General features: G+C 36.5%; 2 protein-coding genes across 3 annotated transcripts; one reads left to right on the forward strand and one right to left on the reverse strand.

Moving 5' to 3' along the window:
• The first annotated feature begins 941 nt into the window (after positions 1 to 941).
• Positions 942 to 16,110, forward strand: yme1l1b (YME1-like 1b). Of its 2 annotated transcripts, XM_051867499.1 has the most exons (18): positions 942 to 1,141; positions 3,197 to 3,322; positions 3,523 to 3,703; positions 5,732 to 5,824; positions 5,937 to 6,046; positions 6,575 to 6,725; positions 6,853 to 6,936; positions 7,979 to 8,152; positions 9,463 to 9,615; positions 9,813 to 9,945; positions 10,043 to 10,105; positions 10,245 to 10,357; positions 10,493 to 10,648; positions 10,742 to 10,893; positions 11,084 to 11,210; positions 11,417 to 11,490; positions 14,669 to 14,755; positions 14,881 to 16,110. In XM_051867499.1, exons 1-18 carry the CDS (start codon positions 1,109 to 1,111, stop codon positions 15,028 to 15,030), a joined length of 2,160 nt encoding a protein of 719 aa, XP_051723459.1. In that variant the 5' UTR covers positions 942 to 1,108; the 3' UTR covers positions 15,031 to 16,110. The 2 variants fall into 2 exon arrangements, with proteins under 2 accessions (XP_051723459.1, XP_051723468.1); XM_051867508.1 differs by lacking the exons at positions 942 to 1,141; positions 3,197 to 3,322 and having other exon boundaries at positions 5,732 to 5,831.
• Positions 16,111 to 17,542: 1,432 nt separating this feature from the next.
• LOC127498472 (patched domain-containing protein 3) lies at positions 17,543 to 19,963 on the reverse strand. The gene has a single exon (XM_051867826.1). It carries the CDS (start codon positions 19,052 to 19,054, stop codon positions 17,543 to 17,545), a length of 1,512 nt encoding a protein of 503 aa, XP_051723786.1. The 5' UTR covers positions 19,055 to 19,963.
• Between the last annotated feature and the right edge of the window lie 1,794 nt (positions 19,964 to 21,757).

The following is a 21,757-nucleotide window of genomic DNA, read 5'->3' on the forward strand; positions in this document are numbered from 1 at the left end:
ATAATTAAATATCATTCAGTGTCTATTTCAGTGTCCAACAGCTTTTTCCACAAAGGTCTAATGTTGTTTTCACACAGTTAAATGTTCTCTAATCCAGTGGTTCTCAACTCCTATCCTTGGGACCTTACTGCTCTGCACATTTTGTATGTCTCCCTTATTTAACATACCTGATTCAGATCATCAGCTGGTCCCACATATATTAGGTGGCCTTAACTACTACTATGTTTCATTCTTCAGAATTTCCATTAAGGCAATGTAGTGAGCATCGATACTCCCTGGTTTTCACGGATTGTGGGACTTTTTATGGAGAAAATGTTTCAGTGCACTGGAAGGATTTTGCAACTGAGACAGCCCTTAAAATGGCCGACTCCCTCAAAACTGGTAGTAATAGCCAGCTAAGCTTTTCATCAGGATCATAGATAAAAATCAGTTCATTTTCATATTAATGATCATTTACTCTGAATGTCTCTGGAAATAACTATTGATCTTTGGCATCACATAAATGTACAAAAACAAAGAAATGTATGCTAACATAAATACTAGTAAAGATATTATACTTCTACTTCTTCGTGATTGTAATCAATGCATTTTACCCAAATAAAAGGCACAAGTATACAATTTCAGCATGATTTGTGAATACTAGTATTTCTAAATTGAGAGTTTATGATTGTATATCCAGACACATTAGGCATCAGTTAGATATTAATTAATTCGTTGGTAAATTCATTTAATTAATTTAATTTAATATAATAGGCCTAATTCATTATTAAAATAAATTGACGTACCATCATTAAAAGCAAAGAATGAACAAACGTATAAATTAACATTAAACTTAACCCCGATATTAATTCTGCAGAAGAAAGAATTCATAGAGATTTGAAGATAAGTAAATTATGAAGACAAGCAACAGGATAGTAGGCAACTCAGCGGTTAAGGACTTTTATTTTGTCATCCTCTATGCCGGATGTTGTAGACTGTTTTGTAAATGAGTCTTCGCAGTTTCAGCGAAGCTACTTGTACGAAAGAGGACATCGGTGGAGGACATTACATGTAACTCCAAATCATTAAACTCCGTTGTCCAAAAGAGTTTGTCATCAGCTAATCGGAAATGTTTTCTCTTTCTACTTCTCTGCAGCCACAGGTATAAAATCTGTTTAAGACCGCTGGTTTTATAACTTTCCATGTACGCATGCTAGCTGGTTAGCTAGCACATACAACAGAACAGTCTGTATTTAATCGCAAGATTTGAGAAAATAGTTTTCGAGCCTCATGTTGAAAAGTCAACGTCATGTCGTCTTATGTTATTAGTTCAGTCATTGTTGTAGCTGACTAGATTACAATGTTATTGATAGGTCGTGTTTATTAAACTACTGCTTGTAAAAACATTGGTTTACATTGACAACTGTGGCTAACCATACATTACAGCAGAAGTGTGTTTTTTCATGAAAAGTCATGAACATTTAATCCACCAAAATGAGTCTCAAATTAGTTGAATTGTATAATATTATGTTTAACAAATTCAGTTGTGGAAACGTTTTCATAGCCGACTTAAATTTAAATAACATCTTGCTAAGAATAATTTCATAGCTATCCTAAGTGAGTTAAATAATATTTTAAAAATAATATACTATTTACAATTTTTTTTTTTTTTTTTTTTTTTTTTTTTTTTTTTTTTAATACAGCTTTATAGGAAAGGACTCGCAATATTGTTCACCAACACACATCTCATATATGTTTTATACTTTACAGTTAACGTTATTCCACTCAGTTCTACTGATGCTGTTGCCTTGAGCACACTAGCTTTGGATAAAACTTTCATTAGGGGCACACCTGTATGTGAAATCGGTTGTTATTAGGGCTGGGTAAAAAAAATATCGATTTCTCGATTTTAATCGATTCTCATTTTTACGAACCGACATCGATTCTTAAATCCCAAGAATCGAATAGTCTAGTCTGTTTTCAGTTGATGAATGAACAGAACATGTAGCGCGCCTCCCATCCAATAAATTGCAATAATCTTTGTGCTTTGTTACTTTTGATATGAAGCGAAGTCTTAGATTTCATATGACGTCCATCTTATTATGAGATTCAAAAAATACAAACCGTTTTGGCGCTGTTAAATGTGGCATGACCGATCGCTGTAGCGCCTCAGTTAAAGAGAAGCGGCAGCACGGAGCGCATGTGAACATCCTCTCCTCTGCGTTAATACCAGTTACAGCGCGAAATAAACATGACTAAACATTTGAAGGTATGTTAAAATATACAGTACAACTTACCGAAATCCGTATCATGTCTTGAGTAATAGCTCAATCAGTGTTTCAACCTGGGAAAGACGTCAATAAAACAGCTTGTAAACAATGTCACGTATCGTCACCTTTACCTCAGAAAAACCATATGGAGTGACCATAAACTCATTAGTCAGCTAGAAAAATGAACTCTAGAGAGCAGCATTCTGATAAAAATATACACCATTACATATTCATTATAATTTCTAATGTGCTTCAATATTTAATGCATGTTTGAATAAATCAGTTGACAGCCACGATTTAAATCTTTATATTTCAAAAAAACGAATTGGAGTAGAAATATGATTATGTAATTCTAAACTTTATTTATTATAAAAAAACACCATTGAGTGTAATTTAAGTGTTTGTATAAATAAGTTAATTTTAACCTTCAATATTATAGTAATAGTAAAATCGAATCAATTCGTGAAAATTGTCAATACCCAGCCCTAGTTGTTATTGTTAATTAAAAATATGAAAAACATTTGTTTACTGAAATAAAGCTGAAATGAAGTAAAATAGAAATATTAGTTGAAAAACTTAAGCTAAATGAAAATTAGAAATGTTGTCTTGGCGATAAAATGAAATAAATTTAAGTTGAAGCGCTAAAATGATTAACTGGAAATAACTAAAATTAAACTAAAACTGAAATAAAATAAATTAAACCTAAATATCAATATAGAAAAAAAAATTAAACTAAAAGTAACATGAAAACTAAAATGACCTAAGTCGAGGGTAAAACTATAAAATTTAAACTTATAAACGTCATCTGAAAAGTATGTTGAAAGCCTGGTTAAAAGCGTCCTGGACAGTTATGATGTTTTCCTAACATATATAAATGTTTTTAATAAAAAATGTATTTCCCAGGACATTAAAGAAGAAATGCTTTGGTTTTGTTGTTGTCCTCTCAGGTAACAGTCCAGCTAAGTCACCTCATCAATGCCCTGCAATCTCTGGCGGGTTCATTGAGCAGCAATACTTCAGTCAATCACAAACACAGAGAGAACACGCCAGAACAAGATCTGACCAGCACAGAGGTAATTACATTTAATTACATAATTAATTACATAAATATTGTACACGTGTATGTTATTGATGATTTGCCTCGGTTCCTTCTGGTTTATGGAAATGTGCTCATAAAATGGATCAGTTGAATGTTAGCTGCTTTTAAATGAAGTTCTGAAGCTTAAGTGTTTTTCCTCTTTGAATTCTGCATGTGTGGTGTTGTGCTGCGAAGCCGTCACTGACGCTCAGGGATTTAGGTCTGACAGATCTAGGAGTCGGTCAGCTAGATGCGCTGGTGGAGAAGCTTCTTCCCTGTGTTTCTCAGCAGGACTTGAACTCACAACTGAGGACTGAGCCAAATATCTGGAGGACTTCCCATCTCTCCTCAGATTCTTTCTTTCACAACAAACATGGTGAGACACAAAAGGATTTTTCCTTCACTTTCTTGATACCTGAGCCAAACCTTTGCTAATGTTCTTCTATTTTGTAATCTTGTTTTTATCAATTTCATATAGTAGAAATTACTACAATTTTGTATTTTGACGCCATCACATTATAATATGATGAAGTTCCTTGCAAAGGTTGCTGTTTCTTCAGTGCTCTTCAGCATTTTCCTGTGTCAGACTGAAAAGTCAATCATAAAACACACATTGGTGAATCAGACCATAGACTGGAAAAAAAAATATGGACGTAGTGTCCGTGACGTCACCCGTAGATTTCTGAAAAGAGCATTTTTGAAGCGAAAATGAGGCCGCTGCCATCTTAGCAGTGCGTCACCGCATGTCACTCCCGAATAACTGAAAATGGGCAAAGAGGCGGGACGTGGTTGGAACTGAGGTGCCTGGTTACTGAAACCACGCCCGCCTGGCGTGACGTGATCTTGTTAGCAGGCAAAGGAGCTATCTATCTAAGATACTATCTAAAATATTAATAAAGATAACAAGTTATATCATTTGAAAATTCTAAAGGTTTACTGTCAATCTATGGTGTATTTTTTACGATTTAGATGCTCCAGCACCAGTAATTGTAATTCGTGTCAAGTGTGCAAATAACAATATGAAAAATCAAACGGGACTTCATACCTTTATAATGAAATAGCGATCGCGAGATGCATCCGTGGCACATGGATAAAATGTCCATGAGTGTCCATTGAAAAACAAATGCGTTAAATCCATGAAATATTGATATATTATCCATTGTTTGCATCACATTTCTTCTGAATGATCTGCTCTCCATCATCGTTCTTCAAGAAATTATGCAACCTGAGCAGCATTATTGTTGTAAAACTGTATATGATCGTATATATCTCACAAACAAATGAGCCCGCGTCCAAAGTATAATTTTTCAAAATGCAGCAGTTTTAGTTATAATATTCAAGCAGTGCTGTCTGAGTTTTATATCCTCCTGCCATTGTCATTGTAGTAAATCTCAGGAACAAAACATTTAGCCAATGCCGCGATCCAACAACGTGTGTTCTGTTTATCTTCCGCATGCGTGCACATCTACACAGACGCGCATCTGTCTCGAGTCTCGACCATTAACGCAGCAAGCCATATTATTTTATAATTGTATATATTATTATTTTATAATTGTATAAAATAATCCCGAAAAAAAAGCACAAACATGGCAGAGATGCCAAATTCAGTGGCTGGAATTAGCTGAGGTAAAGTGACGGCTCACAGACAGCAGCGGCAAACCTGTCACTCAAGTGACCACGCCCTTAATTATGCAGAACTTTAAGGCTTAATATAATTTAAATGGATGAGTTATAAAAAAATTCACCCCCCTCAGAGTTGTCATGAAGGGCAAAATTAGCTGTATAGACCAAAACCACAATTTGATCCAGGCTGTAAACATGTTTTTTTCTTCTGTAAAGGTGGCCATTTTAACATAGGACTCAATGAGATTCTGCTCTCTTTTGGAACCTGTCCCTAGCGGCCAGTCGATAAATTGCAGTTTAAGTCACTTCCGTATTGGCTTCAAGAGAAACTGTGGGAAGTTGCCACTTGAATCAGACTGAATAAACCTTAACCTCTTAAATCCGAATCGGGCCACCACTATCATGTTACTTAACCACTTGCTTAACTAAAACAAAATAGGTGTTGTTTGACCACCATATTCACATGAGTGCTGATGTGTAACCTGTACATATCAGTTAACATCTCAAAAAATGTGTTTTGGGGTTTCATCATGACATTTACCAAATTCCTTTTATTTGCCATTGCATTCATGCACTGAACAGACATGTCTGTTATGGGTTATAATTCTCATTTGCTTCCAAACATAAATAGAAAAGTTTTACATAACAGGATTCACAATAATTCATTGTTTGAGCTGTAATTAAACCTTGAATATTTATTTATTTCATTGTTCAGCTTTCTCATGTTCTAACATTAAATATACCACATATGATGAATATCCATTTTTTCTCTCTTATTCAGGGTTTTCCAGAATGGGTGGTGTCTCTCCTGTCTTCTCCAGGCAAAACAAGTCACCTCTCCAAACACTATGTACAGACCTCCAATATTTGCCGTGTAAAGTGTACAGTTTATTATTCAGTTGTCACACACATCATTATTAAAATTATTAAAAATTATGATCTGTGTTGGCTGCCAATGTTCATCAAATTATAATCATTTTTTCTAGTGTTGGTCCCAAATCGAGGCTTTAAAACTCTGAAGTCCAAAACACGGCGTCTACAGGGAGGCTTTGACAGTTCAGCGGAGCCTGAGGGATTTACGCCATCATTTATGAAGGTCACCCACACAGTAATACAGTGCTTCCTTTTGAATGATATTAGCCTAATGTGTTTATTTACATAAAGAGATGCACCCAAAAATTAAAATGGTCATGATGTTCTCTCCTTCATATCCTTCGAAAAATGTATGACTTTTTCTTCTTTTTCTTCAACTTAATCAGGATATTTCAATTACATGACCACATGAGACTCATTCCCAGCAGAAACCTATGTCTTAACTCCCCTAAACAGCATAAAGAAAAACAGTGTTCACATTTACATGATGTTTCAGAACTGTGCTTTTTGCACAAGCCGTTTTCTTAATTGCAAGCAAACCATATTTAAAAGCCCTCTTTTTTGATTTCCACAGAAGAAATTAAGTCATACAGGTTTGGAATGGCATGATGATGAGTAAATGATGACAATTTTGATTGTTATTCCTTTAAAAATTATGCTTTAGTATGTTTTCACTACTTTGTAAATGTCTTGTTAATATTAGAGGAGTTTATATTGATATTACAATGTTACTTATATTTTTGTCCATTAGGGTCTCCTCACACGAGACAAAGGGCCAGATGTTGAAACTCTGGACAAGCTCCTTAAAAACAAAAATATTCCTGATGGTCAGCATGATGCTTTTAAGACTGGTTTTGCCGAGGGCTTCCTCAAAGCTCAAGCCCTAACACAGAGAACCCAAGGCATGTCCTCTTAGATTAACAACAAATTATGAATTGTGAATGAATGATGGAAGGTTTTCAACTTGATATGGTTGTATCCTTTCTCATTTTATTATTGTATTAAAACATATGTCATCATCTTCAATAGAATCACTAAGGAGGATGCGACTGATACTATTGGTGCTTTTGCTGTTGGGCTTGTATGGACTCTCAAAAACACCTTTCTTATCAGGTAAATGTTCCAAAGAAACTTCTGCATGTCTGATTTGTCTCTCTAACTAAAGGCTGAAATACACTACGCAACAGACTTTTGCCCTGATTTGCAGTCTGGATGTGTCAATTTTGAGCAGTCAGAGTTGACAGATTTTGCAGAAAATCAAATAGTTTATGATTGGTACACACTCCAGTTTTTAGCTTCAGACTATGATTCCATCCAGTTTTGAGGATATCAGTCATGTAATATGTTTAACCGATTTTGTTTTCATTCATCTCTTGGTATTCTGTGATCCTCAGTCATTTAGTGTATGATGCCCAGTTTTTCTCTGTAACCATTTACAAAGTCGACAAGTTTATGAATGCCTTGTGTTTTAAAATCCGTCATGTCAGATTTTAAGTCATGTTGTGTATTCCAGCCTTACAGTTGTGTATCCATTTAAGTCTGACATCATCGTTTCCGAGTCCAAACGCTCTATCAGATGCCGAAAGCAAACAAAAAAATGGTGCTAAAATACACTTTCGGTGTGCTGTAATACAACCAAAAAAACATGATCCTATTCCTGACCTTTATCTCCATACCGAAATCTCAGATGACCAGACAATGATTCATCTTTTATGAATCGTTTAAATATTGGTGTCTGGGACGCCATGAGCCCAGAGACTGTAGTGTACAATGTACATTTATAAAAGCTTAGCTTAAATGTGTGCTATAAATAAATAGTGATCATAATGATTCTTGAGATATTGTTCTTAATTGAAATGGAGTGGAGGCTTGAACCCGGAAACAGTATTCAATACATCAAGACTTAAGTGGATAGATTATGTCGTGTGTGTCATGTCTGCCAGTTGTTTGAATATAAAATCTGAATAATTTGTGAAAGGTTTCAAGTTTTGGCTTGGATTTAAAACTGTTAATAATGCTTAGTTGGCTGGCTTGCCCCATTTGTGCCCTTGGGAATGCTCCGTGTAGTGTTGTGTGTGTGTGTGTGTGTGTGTGTGTGCGTGTGTGTGTGTGTGTGTGTTTGGAGTGTGAACTATAATGTAACCGTTCTGGACAGTGCGATTCCGAACCACATCAGGCCTGGACTCAGCAGTGGACCCTGTCCAGATGAAGAACGTCACCTTTGAGCATGTGAAGGGTGTGGAGGAGGCCAAAAATGAGCTGCAGGAGGTGGTGGAGTTTCTTCGGAACCCTCAGAAGTTCACTGTTTTGGGAGGAAAACTGCCTAAAGGCAAGAACACACAGAAGACACACAGAAGACACAGAAAGACACACTTTCAGAAAGGCTTCAAGCCAGATCCATTTAAATGAATAGTTAAATTTAAATTCTACATTTGTTTACTTACCTTCAGGTTGTATCAAACCTGTATGACTTTTTTTCTGTGGAATACATCTTTTCCATCTAGTTGTAGTTCATAGCGAACATGCCTGTCAAGCTTCGAAAAGGACAATAAAAAAAAATAAAAATGACTCGTGCACTAAGCTTTGCTATTTTTTATGTATTTTAATTCATATTATTAATAATTACAAAATATTCATGCTTAAAGGATTAGTTCACTTTCAACTGAAAATTAGCCCAAGCTTTACTCACCCTCAAGCCATCCTAGGTGTATATGACTTTCTTCTTTCTGATGAACGCATTTGGAGAAATATTAATAAATATCCTGACGCATCCAAGCTTTATAATGGCAGTGAGCTGGATCAACGAGTATGAGCTGAAGAAAGTGCATCCATCCATATCCATCCATCATAAACGTGTACTCCACATGGCTCTGGGGGGTTAATAAAGGCCTTCTAAAGCGCAGCGATGCATTTGTGTAAAAAAAAAAAAAAAAAATCTATATTTAACAAGTTATGAAGTAAAATATCTAGCTTCCCCTAGACCGCCTTCCATATTCAACGTACGAAGAAAACTCTTGCAGTTCAAAAAGCTTCCCTATTCAACTTTCAATGGAAAAAGTGTAACTGACACGACACCAGTTTACACTTTCTTCGTAACTTGAATACGGAAGGCGGTCTGGCGAAAGCTAGATATTTACTTCATAACTTGTTAAATATGGATTTTTTTTTTTTTTTTTTTCGCATCGTTTCGCTTCAGAAAGCCTTTATTAACCCCCCGGAGCCGTGTGGAATACTTCTATGATTGATGGATGTGGATGGATGCACTTTCTTCAGCTCATACTCGTGACCCCTGTTCACTGCCATTATAAAGCTCAGATGCGTCAGGATATTTATTTATTATTTCTCCGATTGTGTTCATCAGAAAGAAGAAAGACGTATACACCTAGGATGGCTTGAGGGTGAGTAAAGCTTGGGCTAATTTTCATTTGAAAGTAAACTAACCCTTTAAGTCATTGTTAATTTTCCAATATAGTTCATTATTTTACATTAAGTGGAAAGTTTCATTCATATTATTGGCCCTGAAAAGTATCAGTGATTTATATAGAATAAAGTAAAATCAGTTGTATAATTCTGACCAAATTCCACAATGATTCTATTTGGCAGCTTTATCTTTACATTTACTTGTGTGTGTTTTTCCAGGAATCTTGTTGGTTGGGCCTCCGGGTACAGGAAAGACTCTGTTGGCCCGTGCTGTGGCTGGTGAGGCAGATGTGCCATTCTACTATGCATCTGGCTCCGAGTTTGATGAGATGTTTGTTGGTGTTGGTGCCAGTCGAATCAGAAACCTTTTCAGTGAGTGCCTAGCTTACATAGTGCCACTCTAATTCCAGCATGATTGTTTATAGAATCATATAGGTCATACTATTTGCTCTATTCTGAGCTCTGTGAATGTGAAAGTAGCCAAATGCCTTCTCTTATGCCTAATTGGTGAATGAAGGATTGTATGACTGCTACATATGTTAAAGCAATTCTCCTGATTTGTCCTCTAGGGGAAGCTAAAGCTAATGCTCCTTGTGTTATCTTCATTGATGAGCTGGATAGTGTTGGAGGAAAGAGGATTGAGTCTCCCATGCACCCCTATTCTAGACAGACAATCAATCAGCTTCTAGCAGAGATGGATGGGTGAGCCATGCAACTTAAAGAATTTATGACTACACTCTGTGTTTGAGTGGAAACGTTGTGATATGCCTTCACTAAATTTGGTGTTTAACATCTGCAGGTTTAAGCCAAATGAAGGCGTCATCATAATTGGAGCAACAAACTTCCCTGAAGCTTTGGATACGTGTGTAGATTTCTTTTAAAACATCTAAAGCTTGGTTTACGATATATAATAAGATATAATTGTTTGAGTTTGTTGGGGTTTTTTTTTCATATAATGTTGCTGATTGGTCAGAGGATCTGAACACTGTCTTTTTCCCCAGTGCTCTGATCCGGCCAGGCCGTTTTGATATGCAGGTCACCGTCCCCAGACCAGATGTGAAGGGCCGCACTGAAATCCTCAAGTGGTACCTTAAAAAAATTAAAGTAGACTCTGGTGAGTGGCTTGTAAATACTAATGTCTTAAATTTACACACAAGATTCTCAACTGTTAATGTTTTAAAGTAAAAAAGTTATAATACAGTAGGTAATGTAGTTGTTCATAAGGATTATTGTCTTTTCTGGACATTAGCTGTGCAGGCAGACATCATTGCTAGAGGAACGGTGGGGTTCTCTGGTGCCGAGCTGGAGAATCTTGTTAATCAGGCTGCACTTAGGGCCGCTGTGGACGGTAAAGACATGGTAACCATGAAGGAGCTGGAATTTGCTAAGGACAAAATACTGATGGGTAAGTGGCTCGAACTCATTTTGCATGATAAAGCAAACTTTGCTGAAGATGAATGAATACCTTGAGTTTTCCATTCACTTTATCCCTCCATAGGCCCAGAACGCAGAAGTGCAGAGATTGATCAGAAGAATAAAGAAATCACAGCATACCATGAGTCAGGCCATGCTATTATTGCATACTACACAAAAGACGCCATGCCCATAAATAAAGCCACCATTATGCCGAGAGGCCCCACTTTGGGTCACGTGAGTACACAAATGTGTTCATCATAATTGTGTTCTTCATCAGAATCTAAAGCTTGAGAGGCCTTACGTGTTCACCTATGGGTTTAACTTTTCAGGGTTCAACTTCTTAGAGATATGAGCTCTGAGATTTAATTTAATTTCTCAGTTTAGTCTTCCTTGATTTAGGTCCAGTTTTTCCTCTTCTCTGTAGGTGTCCATGCTTCCAGAGAATGACCGCTGGAGTGAAACTCGGGCTCAGCTTCTGGCTCAGATGGACGTCAGCATGGGCGGCCGAGTGGCTGAGGAGCTCATTTTTGGCAGTGAATATATCACTACTGGTATGTAGTAGTACTGTTTGCTTTGGTATTGTGGTGTAATTCAATTATTGATTGCATTTGAGTGACCCGGATATAAGTATATGGAATGTTTATTGTACTTCATAATATGCAAATATGTAAAAGGACACAGCATGAATAGCCAACATGATGCTTGTTTCTTATTTCTGTTTGTTTTATCTGTGTAATGTTTTGTTGTTTTCACATAGGAGCATCAAGTGATTTTGACAGTGCTACAAAAATAGCAAAAATGATGGTGACCAGATTTGGAATGAGTGAAAAGGTTTGTATTATTTATCTGATCATCTCTGGGTACTGAAATATGGTTTCTGCCCTCAAGCCAGACTTTGCATGTATAGTTAATAAATGATAAAAGGTGCAGCAATTTTGTAAAACTAGTCATAGTTTTACATACATATGTAGATAGTACAGACCAGAATTCTTTTTAATACCTCTGTTCCAAAATCATCTTCAAAATCTACCTTCTATAAGGTAGTTTATGTTAGTGATAACGATGCTGCCTTCAAAGATTTGTCCATTTGACACAAACTCCAAGGCAGCCTAACATGTAGCCTTTATGGATAACTTTCAATTGCCAGAATCCATCAAAAAAAAAAAAAAAAAAAATCTTTATAGAGCTGCATGATTAATCGTTAAACGATTGTGATCTTGATTCAAACAGCCACGCAATCTTATTCCCAAATGACAACGATTCTCCTGTCTATTAAACCTCTGATAAGTACAATCCCAGCAGTTTGGCTCTGCCACTGACCAAGAGAGAGCAGTTGTCATGTATAGGTATGAAATGGCTTCACAAACAGGCTTTTCAACCACATAGTATCATTATTTCTGTCTTTCAATAATTCATATTATCACAGAAGTACTGGAATAAAAGTTTATAGTTTGGATATAAACACTGATGTCTACAATAGTGATCAAAATAAAAGAAAGAAACATTATGCTTCTAATAAAGATTATATCAATTACATTGTTAAACCAGTAGGTGGGGACAAGTATTAGTATTTGTCATTGAATCATTCATTCAAGACATTCATTCAAAAACGCTGATTCATCCAGTAAGGAAACAAGTGAAGGCTGCATCCAAAATCGCATACTCTCGAGTAGGTACTTTTTTTGAATAAGTAATTAATTCACGACTGCTAAAAAAAAAAACGAGTTCTATACAGTATGAATGTGTGTAGTATGAAGGTAATTCAGACATACTACATCCTCTATGCTGTCATTATCATGTGACTTACCCAGCTCAGTTATGTCGCTTCACTGCCATTCACAAATCCTCTCCCGTGGCCTCGTGGGATAGTAAATTGTCCACACTTCAGAATCTTGCCTGAAGAAGTAGGTCATCCGGGTACTTTTTGCCTACTCTTTTATGAGTACTGTGAATTCGGACATACTATTTTTGTCATATCCTTGCATTTATCCTTGCCTACTGTATAGTAGGGAAGTATGCGATTTCGGATACAGCTGAAGTCTTTATGAGTGAGTCATTGAATCATTCATTCAAACCTTTTTTTTTTTTTTATTTAACAATTCAAATTAATATAGTAAAAACTAATTTTGTTTTTAAATAGACTGCAGCAATTAATATTTTGTCTAGTAAATTACATGTTATTTTGTTTAGTTGTCTATTTAGAATCATAGGCAAATCGTGATTTTTCTATTTTAAAGGGGTCATGAACTGTGTTGTTTTATTGTTTTATAATGTTTCCTGGGATGCACTTATAATGTTAATATGCTTTTTACATCAAAAATTGTCATAATTTAGAAAAAAAAGGCATTTTTCCTCTGAACGCTCTGTTTTAAGGGGCGTGTCTGCTGTGAGACTTCAGTGTAAACGCCCACTGCTGTGATTGTCTAACATCTTTCCATTTGAAATAGCTAAGTATTACTCTCTCGAAAACTTTTAGCATGTTTTTACTATAACAGCTCTCAAGGTTAACTAATCGTGACAAGTGTTGCATTACATTTAGATTTATGGCATTATATTTAGATCGTGGCATGAAAGGTTGCAGTTATGAAGATTGTAGCCGATCACAGACATGTTGAGCGCATAAAAAGCAGTGATCTTGTCATTGCAACTCAATTTCTGCACATTAACGAATGTAATAGTGAAAAGCATTGTAACTAAGAGATTCGTTGAATAAAAGGGGAGTTTTGGTGCGTGTCCAGAACTCAGTCACTGATAGACTCACACTGTTTGATTGACAGCTACGGCGCACGCTGTTTGATTGCAAAGGGAGCGTTCTTTGATTGCTTTCTTTATATAATTTAAACAGTTTAAATAACAGATTATTTTCATTCTACTAAGAGAAGCATTGTGAAGTTGCTTGTTTAGTCACTGGTATGATTTACTGACACACAAAGAAAGAACATCTGACTGTACGTGAATCATTACATATATGATCAGGCATTAGAATGAACAGTTACTTACATGTTGTTGCATTACTGTCGATTCCATATCGTAACAGTCTGTTTGCAAAGCCTGTGCCGAAATGCGATTGATTTTTCCAAAGAATCCACAATAAAATTGTGATTAAAAAATAAAGTTCAACTGAGACATTCACATTGTTGAAAATAACTATATTCCTAGCATTAGGATCCTTTGAAAGGTAATGTTATTTTTGTCCTGTATCGCTATTCTCTTCTCCTCCATCTCACTAACACGCCAATGGGCGGGGCCAGTGTTGCAATGATAAAGTAGGCGTTGATTTCTTCTGAGGAGGCAGCGTTTCACCTCATAGATAGGTACATTACAGGATCAGTTGTTCGATGGGCCTTGTGTCAATAAAAGCTTTTATTGGACTAACAAGGAAGTTTTGAGTTCTGAAATTCTTATAGTACGATGACCTCTTATATATCAAAGGCTCAAGGAAAAGTTGCTTTCTCAATTCATGACCCCTTTAAATAATAATAATAAAAAAAAAGATTCTCAATTTATGCAGAATCGTGCAGCTCTACTCTATATTGTAAACTAGTATTTTTATATAATACTGTAATACAGTATTACAGTACTATAATACATTTGTAATATAGTACCTATAGTACAGTTGAAAGCACTATCAAATTGTCTGTTTTACCCATTTTTGTGTATTTTGCTGTGATTTATAATTAATTTATATAATAGGCTTTTATATTGTCACTGTACTAAAATTAAAAGAAATGGTTAAAATAGTATCTGTACTTGTCTGTCTAAAATAGTTGTGATTAATCTCATGATTTCCCACCAGTCTTCATAAAGCAGAATGAAATGGTAAAAATTGTTAAATAACAATGTTATTTACATTCTTGTTTTTTTCAACGGACCCCTTAGCAACCAACCAACCCAACCTAGGACTTTCTGTGGAACCCTAGTCTTAACTTTTGTGTTTGAGCATTTCATTAATAGCTTAGAAACATGTTAATGTAATACTACTTGTTGGACTTCTTCCCTTGTGTAATAGTTGGGTGTCATGACATATGCTGACCTCACCAAGCAGAGCCCAGAAACGCAGGCAGCCATTGAACATGAAGTCAGGATACTTCTGAGGGTAAACTCTGTTCTGATCTAACTCTGTCTCAATCTATTAACAAATCAGTAATGAAACATTGGATTCATACTGACTACCAATTTTTCCAGAGTTTTTGACTCTTATATTTGTTTGCTTGCTCCTAGGATTCCTACGAGCGTGCTAAAGTGATCTTAAAGTCCCGTGCTAAAGAGCACAAAAATCTAGCCGAGGCTTTACTGCGGTATGAGACGTTGGATGCCAAAGAGATCCAGCTGGTCTTGGAAGGAAAGACATTAGACTGTCACGGCAGATGAAGGTCACCAGGACGGCCAGGTAGCAGGGAAAGGACAATGTATCCCTAAAAGACATGAATGTACATATGCAACCAAGAGCTTGGTAGGCCTACTCTCCCCATTGCTAAAATTGTATTGTTTTTTGAGCCAGATATCTGAAATTAGTTTCAATTTTACATGCTAATAAGGAAGGTGTAACACAACTCCTCCTTGGGATTTTTCTTTCCAAAGAATTTGTTCATGTGAGAATTCAACTAATTTAGTATTTATGTCAGTGTTTTTCTGTACCATTAACTATAGGTTCTGCCTTATTTGTAGTGGAGCAGAAGCTGATTTAGAATAAATCCTTGAGCTGTAAGGGGAAGTCCAGTTTACTGTAAAGGAATAAATCACTGTTCGCCATTTTTGAACCAGTTGTCTGAGCCAGGCTAAGTATATGTTTCATGGTGGCCTTTGAGAAATGTAAGGGGATGTATTTTCTTACTGAGGGATTGTGGAATGTTTCAAAGCACTTTGTTACTGGAACATGTTTGTTTGTTTGTTTGTTTGTTTGTTTGTTTGTTTGTTTATGTGATGCATATCATATCTGCTTGTGAACAATGCTGCATCAGAGTACATTTAGTCACAGTTTGTTTATACTTCAGAACCTCAGTATGTTATTAGATAACCTTTCTGACAAGATGTTTCCTAGATCAACTTCCCAGTGGTCCAGTGATCAATGAACTCCTGTAGTTCTTGCTCTGTTTCTGCACTTTTATGAAATACACAAGACTATTTAAACAATCTGCAGTATCACAATCCATATTATAGGTTTAAATGCTCCCTGTCTTCCATCAATTTGATTATACACACCAATTATAAAACAAACGGAAGACCAAAATGTAATACTTTTTCAGATTTTATGTTTGATGTTCATTTCTCGGGTTCCAGTTACATTGGGTTTATTCAGCTTTATTCTACATATTATTTATTCATGTACAGCAACTCTACATCTTTGAGTTTACCTTGCCTCCATGTATGTTTGCCTTTTACCCAAGCTCATTTTAGTTGTGTACATACAGTATATATTTATAATCAATAAAATTAAAAACAAAAACATTGTAGGATTGTATATAAGTGTATAAATTGATTTCAGTCTGATTTTTGCCTGGTTTGTAATTTACATTTATTTTTCGGTTGATGCAATTACGCATTTAGTAATAAACGGGAGCTGAACTGAATAAAGGAAACCATAAAACTCTGCAAAACTGTTATTTTCATGTACTATGACAACCTCTGCATTGCAAGAACATTATACATTTTACACAAACAAACAAATGCAAACTAGGTTTTTTATTTTCTGAAGAATGTGCGAGTGATGCAAAGGTTGGTGCCACAATATAGTATATTGCTAGGTAGTTTTTTTTTTTTTTGTTTTTTTGAATGTTGCTAACTGGCTTACTGGTTGCCTACTGGCCAAATTAAAAGAGCCTCTAGAATCCACATGATTTCTCAACCTTTTGGCTCCAAGCCCCCCATATTGTCTGAGACAAATGAAGGTCCCTTATGTAAGCCAAGATATTTCTGGTACATCTTTTTTTTAATGACGTGTCTGTTTTTGTTTTGTTTTATTTACATAACAAATTGCAATTTATGAGCAGATTCTACCTGATAAAATATTTTGGAGCTTGACATAACTAGAAAAATCTTTATCATCTCAAATTTCCTTGACTTTTTAAGTTTTTATTAATTTGCATAGCTTTTCCAGGTCTAGAAATCACACTTGTTAAAGGATTAGTTCACTTTCAAATGAAAATTAGCCCAAGCTTTACTTGCCCTCAAGCCACCCTAGATGTATATGACTTTCTTCTTACTGATGAACACAATCGTAGAAATATTAATAAATATCCTGACACATCCGAGCTTTATAATGGCAGTGAACAGGGTTCACGAGTATGAGAAAAGAAAAAGAAAGTACTTCCATCCACATCCATTCATCATAAACGTGTTGTACACATGGCTTTGGGGGTTAACAAAGGCCTTCTGAAGCGAAGCAATGCATTTGTGTAAAAAGTAAAATAGTACTTTTAAAAGTAAAATATCTAGCTTCCGCCAGACCGCCTTCCGTGTTCAAGTTAAGAAGAAAGTGTAAACTGGCGTCGCGTCAGTAAGTTGAATAGGGAAGGCGTAGGACGTAGCGTAAGCTTTTTGAACTGCAAGAGTTTTACACTTTCTTCATACGTTGAATACGGAAGGCAATCCGGTGGAAGCTAGATATTTTACTTCATAACTTGTTAAATATGGATATTTTTTTACACAAACGCATCGCTTCGCTTCAGAAGGCCTTTATTAACCCCCCTGAGCCGTGTGGAGTACACATTTATGATGGATGGAAGCACTTTCTTCCTATAGTTTGAACAAGCTTTTAAGATCTTTAAAAAGTAATTTTTAAATAATCATGTTGTTTTTTTCTTTTATTCAGTAAAATGATAATTTTACAATTAAATTAAAAATTAGAGAGGAGATTTGAAGAAAATTAGTTTAATATTTAAATTCAGTGCTGCTGCAACTTGTGGCAAAATCCAAAGAAAGTAAGAAATACTGGAATAAAAGCGATACCATGAAGCAACCCAAAAGTAATGACTAGCATCACGATGGTGAAGAGGGTTCTGAATATGTAGCTACTGGAAGCTGAAAGTACCACCACACCCACAATTGTAGAAAGAGCCCCTTGAAGTATGGGGTAGCCCAGGTGCGTCAGTGCCTCCACAACTCTCTCGTTCACATCGGGCTTAGTACTGGACACGAACGTATAGGAGATATGAGCAGAGAAGTCCACGGAGAAGCCGATGCTAATGACCAAGTTTATCATGGAGATTGAATCAAGGCTAATGTTTAGCAGTGCCATGAAGCCGGTGACTCCCAAAATAACTGAAGCAATTGCAAAGGCCACCCACAAGGCGCAAAGAGGATTTGGAATCAGCACAAGAGAGATGGCCAGCATTACTGCGGTTGCCACCGTGACGGTCTGAAGAGTGATATGCCCTATTACAGTATACTGATCGTGGTATATAAACGCTGGATGGTAGACCAACAGTGGACACAGGCAGCTCTCTGCTCTCTTCCGTAGTGAGTTCAACATGTTCTTCTCTGTGAAGTTCTGAACAATTGTCTGAAGAAACAGACGTGAAGCAACTATGTCATTATTGGTTATGTTGACATCCTGTTTGAGCACTGGATGGTGGTCCAAAAACTGATACAGATGTGTTTTAAATGTAGCTTCTGTGCTGATGTTATTACCATGTTCCTCTGCATGCTTTTCGAAGGAATGAAGCCAAGATGTGGACAAGTTCTTGACAGAATTCAGTTCCTGAAATTGCATAATACAAGACTCAAGTTGATTACGTTCATTCTCCTCCCAATATGGAAATGTGCCATTGATGGCTAACATTACATTTGGGCCATGATAATGAAAGTATGTCTTCTCAGCCTCATAGTATTGGACAATGTAGGACTTATCAAGTGCTAGGTTCTTGAGATCAATGCCTTCCTTGAGCTGCAGGCAGCCATAAACACTAACAGCAATGTATACTAAGTAGATAAAAACTACTATTGCTTTACTCCAAACTGTTGTCAAAAATGGTCCATAGTACTTCCTGAAGAACAATGTCATTGGGTGCTCTTCCTCGGTTCCTGTGTCATGGTTGTAAGATCCTCCGAGACAGCAGACAGCGTATGCTTTAGACCGTCCTGGTGGGACCTCCTCTGGGACCTTCATGCAAGTTAACCAGTGTCTGTTCGCCCCCTCCCTTCTGCCATTCAGAGCCAGACAAGCTCCAAAGAAAGTGATGTTATAGAAGTAGCAGAACAAGATGGCCGTGCCCGCATAAAAACAGAAAGACTGAACTGAGCCAAAGGGGTTACCATAGCTGAGGTAGAAGGCTAGCACGTCAGTCAGGGTGGTGATAGTAATGGAAATGGCTGCCTCCCTGTAGGTATCAGCCATACGGTCTGGCACTGTGTCTTGAATGTTGGTTCGTTGCCAGCTGGAGATCATGATAAACATGTCATCGATACCGATTCCTAAAAAACAGTTTCACATTTTGAAATGAAAATGTGTCAGTTGTGGAGAATATGAAATGTGGTGCTCTGTGTGCATTTGCATTTATGCCTTTGGACCATTTTATCCAATGTAACTTACAGTGAGTGGGGTAAGATGTGCCACCCAGTTAATCTAGCAGATTTTTTTTGTCACATGTCCATATATTTAGAACTATACAGAACATACAGTTGTATGTTCTATATGGCATTTAAAATCTATCCAGGTCTCAAAATATAAATCTCAAAACAGTAGCGTTTGGGTGAAGTGTGTCTGATATTTTGATATAAGCTATACCAGTGGGTCGTCAAATAGTGATAGTGAGCTTCCAAATGCAGGAAATACCAAAGTTAAAAAGTTGTTTCACAGTCAAATATTGTTTCATTTTTTGAGTGCAATATAAAATATAACATAAAACGCAAATAATGTTCAACAAAAATAAGACTAGCAAACCATAGTGCTATGCTGTACCAAATGTAGGGATGAATCAGTTCAAAATTCTAAAGATAATAAATATTTCAGAGTGGATACAGTATCTTACCAAGAATCAGGAATGGAGAAGATGCCACAGTAATAACAAATGGCACATTCATGAGTAACAGCAGCCCGAAGCTGGACAGCACTGCTTGTGCAGTGGAAAAAACTCCAAGAGAAGCCACCCACGCTTTATTCCTCACATTGTCAAACCTGTTGAGTAAAATGTATATGAAACAATGTTGAGCAATATAAGACTTGCAATCTATGAAATATATTCCAGCTCATGAAATAAAATACACAAACCTCAGGCAAGATATTACTGAAAATGAGATGGCAAGAAAGTAAGTAATTGCAAAAAGTTCAGTGACAGATTGGGTACTCTTCTCAAACTCCTGTTGTCTTGACATGGAGGTAAAATAGGATACCTGAGAAGAAAAATCGTTAAAACCTTTTAGTCACATATACTGAAAAATCATTGATTATACTAAGAATCACAGTATGCAAAACCTCAAAATACAAAATAAATGTGTTCATGCCCAAAACAATTGTCCATCATTTATTATAAAGATAGCACAGCACAAAACATTTCATAAAAAGTTTGCAGATGGCATTTTATGTTATATGATGATGTGTGAAGTGTCTTCTTTTTGGTGCCATAGGGGGTTAAGCACTTTCATGTGCAATTATGCAAAAATATTTGAAGTGTTCCATATTTTAGAAAATTGTTAGAGCAATTTTATTAAGTTCGTGACTGCCATTTTAGATTTTACCAAATTAATCTTTCATAAAGCCTAGTTTTTTATTTAATGTGTGGGTTTGAATTGCATTTATTTGAAAATTTAAAACTGGCATGGTGACTAAAATGACTAAAGAATTAACACATTGGTTATACAAAGACTCAAGCAAATAGGGACTACAAAAACATTTAACACGGTACTTACTTCTGTTGCAGAGGTCGTTACATTCGACAGAAAGTCTATCAACTCTTGAAGCCAGGCTTCTCCCAGTGTTTTATTGCTCTCTTTTAAATAATAGAAAAGTCTCATTGCTTTGGCACTTTGAACAACTCCATTGTGATCCACCTCCACCTCACTGATGACATTTCCCATGTGGAGACATTTGAATTCGGACGGACAGTACTCAGGATACGTTATGTTGACAAAATTAATGTTGCTGGCATTATAATTTAAAACATCAAGCATTACGTTAGAGTTGCATGTTCCGTTCACATTCGCGCAAATATCCGAGAACAAAAATTGTTGTGCGTCGTAAGTTGCGGTGATTCCTCTGACTTGTCCATCGATGCGGATGACCTCCTCTAGTGCAGCAACACTGAGTATGTTTGTCTGACAGGAGAATATCAAAGATGCAAAAACCCCGTCAGTGATTAATCGTATAATTGAAAACTGTGAGTCAATTTGTGGAAAAGTTTCTTGAAAGAAACGCCTCTCCACTTTAGCGCGGCCGTTTTTCGGAGTAAACTGCTCCACTATGTCGTTGGATTTCAGGTCATTCAGAAAGTAAAATCCTCCTCCGAGACCTGCGGACACCACCAGCGGTAAAGTGACAAACCACCACGGGTGAAGCCCTACGAACTTACCGAAACGTTCAAAACACATCCGTATGGGCTTTTCAATGCAGTCTGTGATGTAGGACACCATGACTACTAAAGAGTTGTGCACTCATCTGCACATCTGGTGGCGAGGAGATGTGCGCTGTAACATATAGGCCTAATATAAAAAGAGCAGGTCATATTTCTCCAGGGCTCTTATACAGAACAAATAAGAACACAGTGTTGACACAAATGATCTCTTGAGGCTTTGTCTTTTGTTATCTTGATTACTATTTCCACTAGAATTACCTCTCAAACCTATAATCAATAGGCTGAGGTTCTTCTGAAAGGGAACAATTTTCTGAAGCAGTGATCCAGGTACCTCCTGTATATGGAGCAATTAGCTCCCAATGAAACAATGGACCTCTGAAGTAGCAGACAATGGGAAAGCTCTTTAGAAAATGGATAAAGATTCTGAGAAACTGGATCTTGAGAAAGAGTAGCCTATTCTTAAAAGTAGATTTCCTTTGTGCTGGTTGTTTCAAACCTCACAGTACACACATCTTTTAGGACCTACACTCTTAAAAATTAAGGCTCCAAAAGGGCGTTTTTGCAGCAATAACCTTTCAGTTAACAGTTCT

This window comes from Ctenopharyngodon idella, chromosome 2 (genome assembly GCF_019924925.1).
Source record: "Ctenopharyngodon idella isolate HZGC_01 chromosome 2, HZGC01, whole genome shotgun sequence".
NCBI classification, from domain to species: Eukaryota; Metazoa; Chordata; class Actinopteri; order Cypriniformes; family Xenocyprididae; genus Ctenopharyngodon; species Ctenopharyngodon idella.

Bases quoted from the DNA above. Each gene is read 5' to 3' on its own strand.
- yme1l1b (XM_051867499.1), top strand. From the start codon at position 1,109: ATGTTTTCTCTTTCTACTTCTCTGCAGCCACAG. The intron at 3,323-3,522 runs GTAATTACATTT...TGTGCTGCGAAG, and splicing joins AAGATCTGACCAGCACAGAG to CCGTCACTGACGCTCAGGGA. The intron at 10,649-10,741 runs GTAAGTGGCTCG...ATCCCTCCATAG, and splicing joins TAAGGACAAAATACTGATGG to GCCCAGAACGCAGAAGTGCA.
- LOC127498472 (XM_051867826.1), bottom strand. From the start codon at position 19,054: ATGTTTATCATGATCTCCAGCTGGCAACGAACCAACATTCAAGACACA.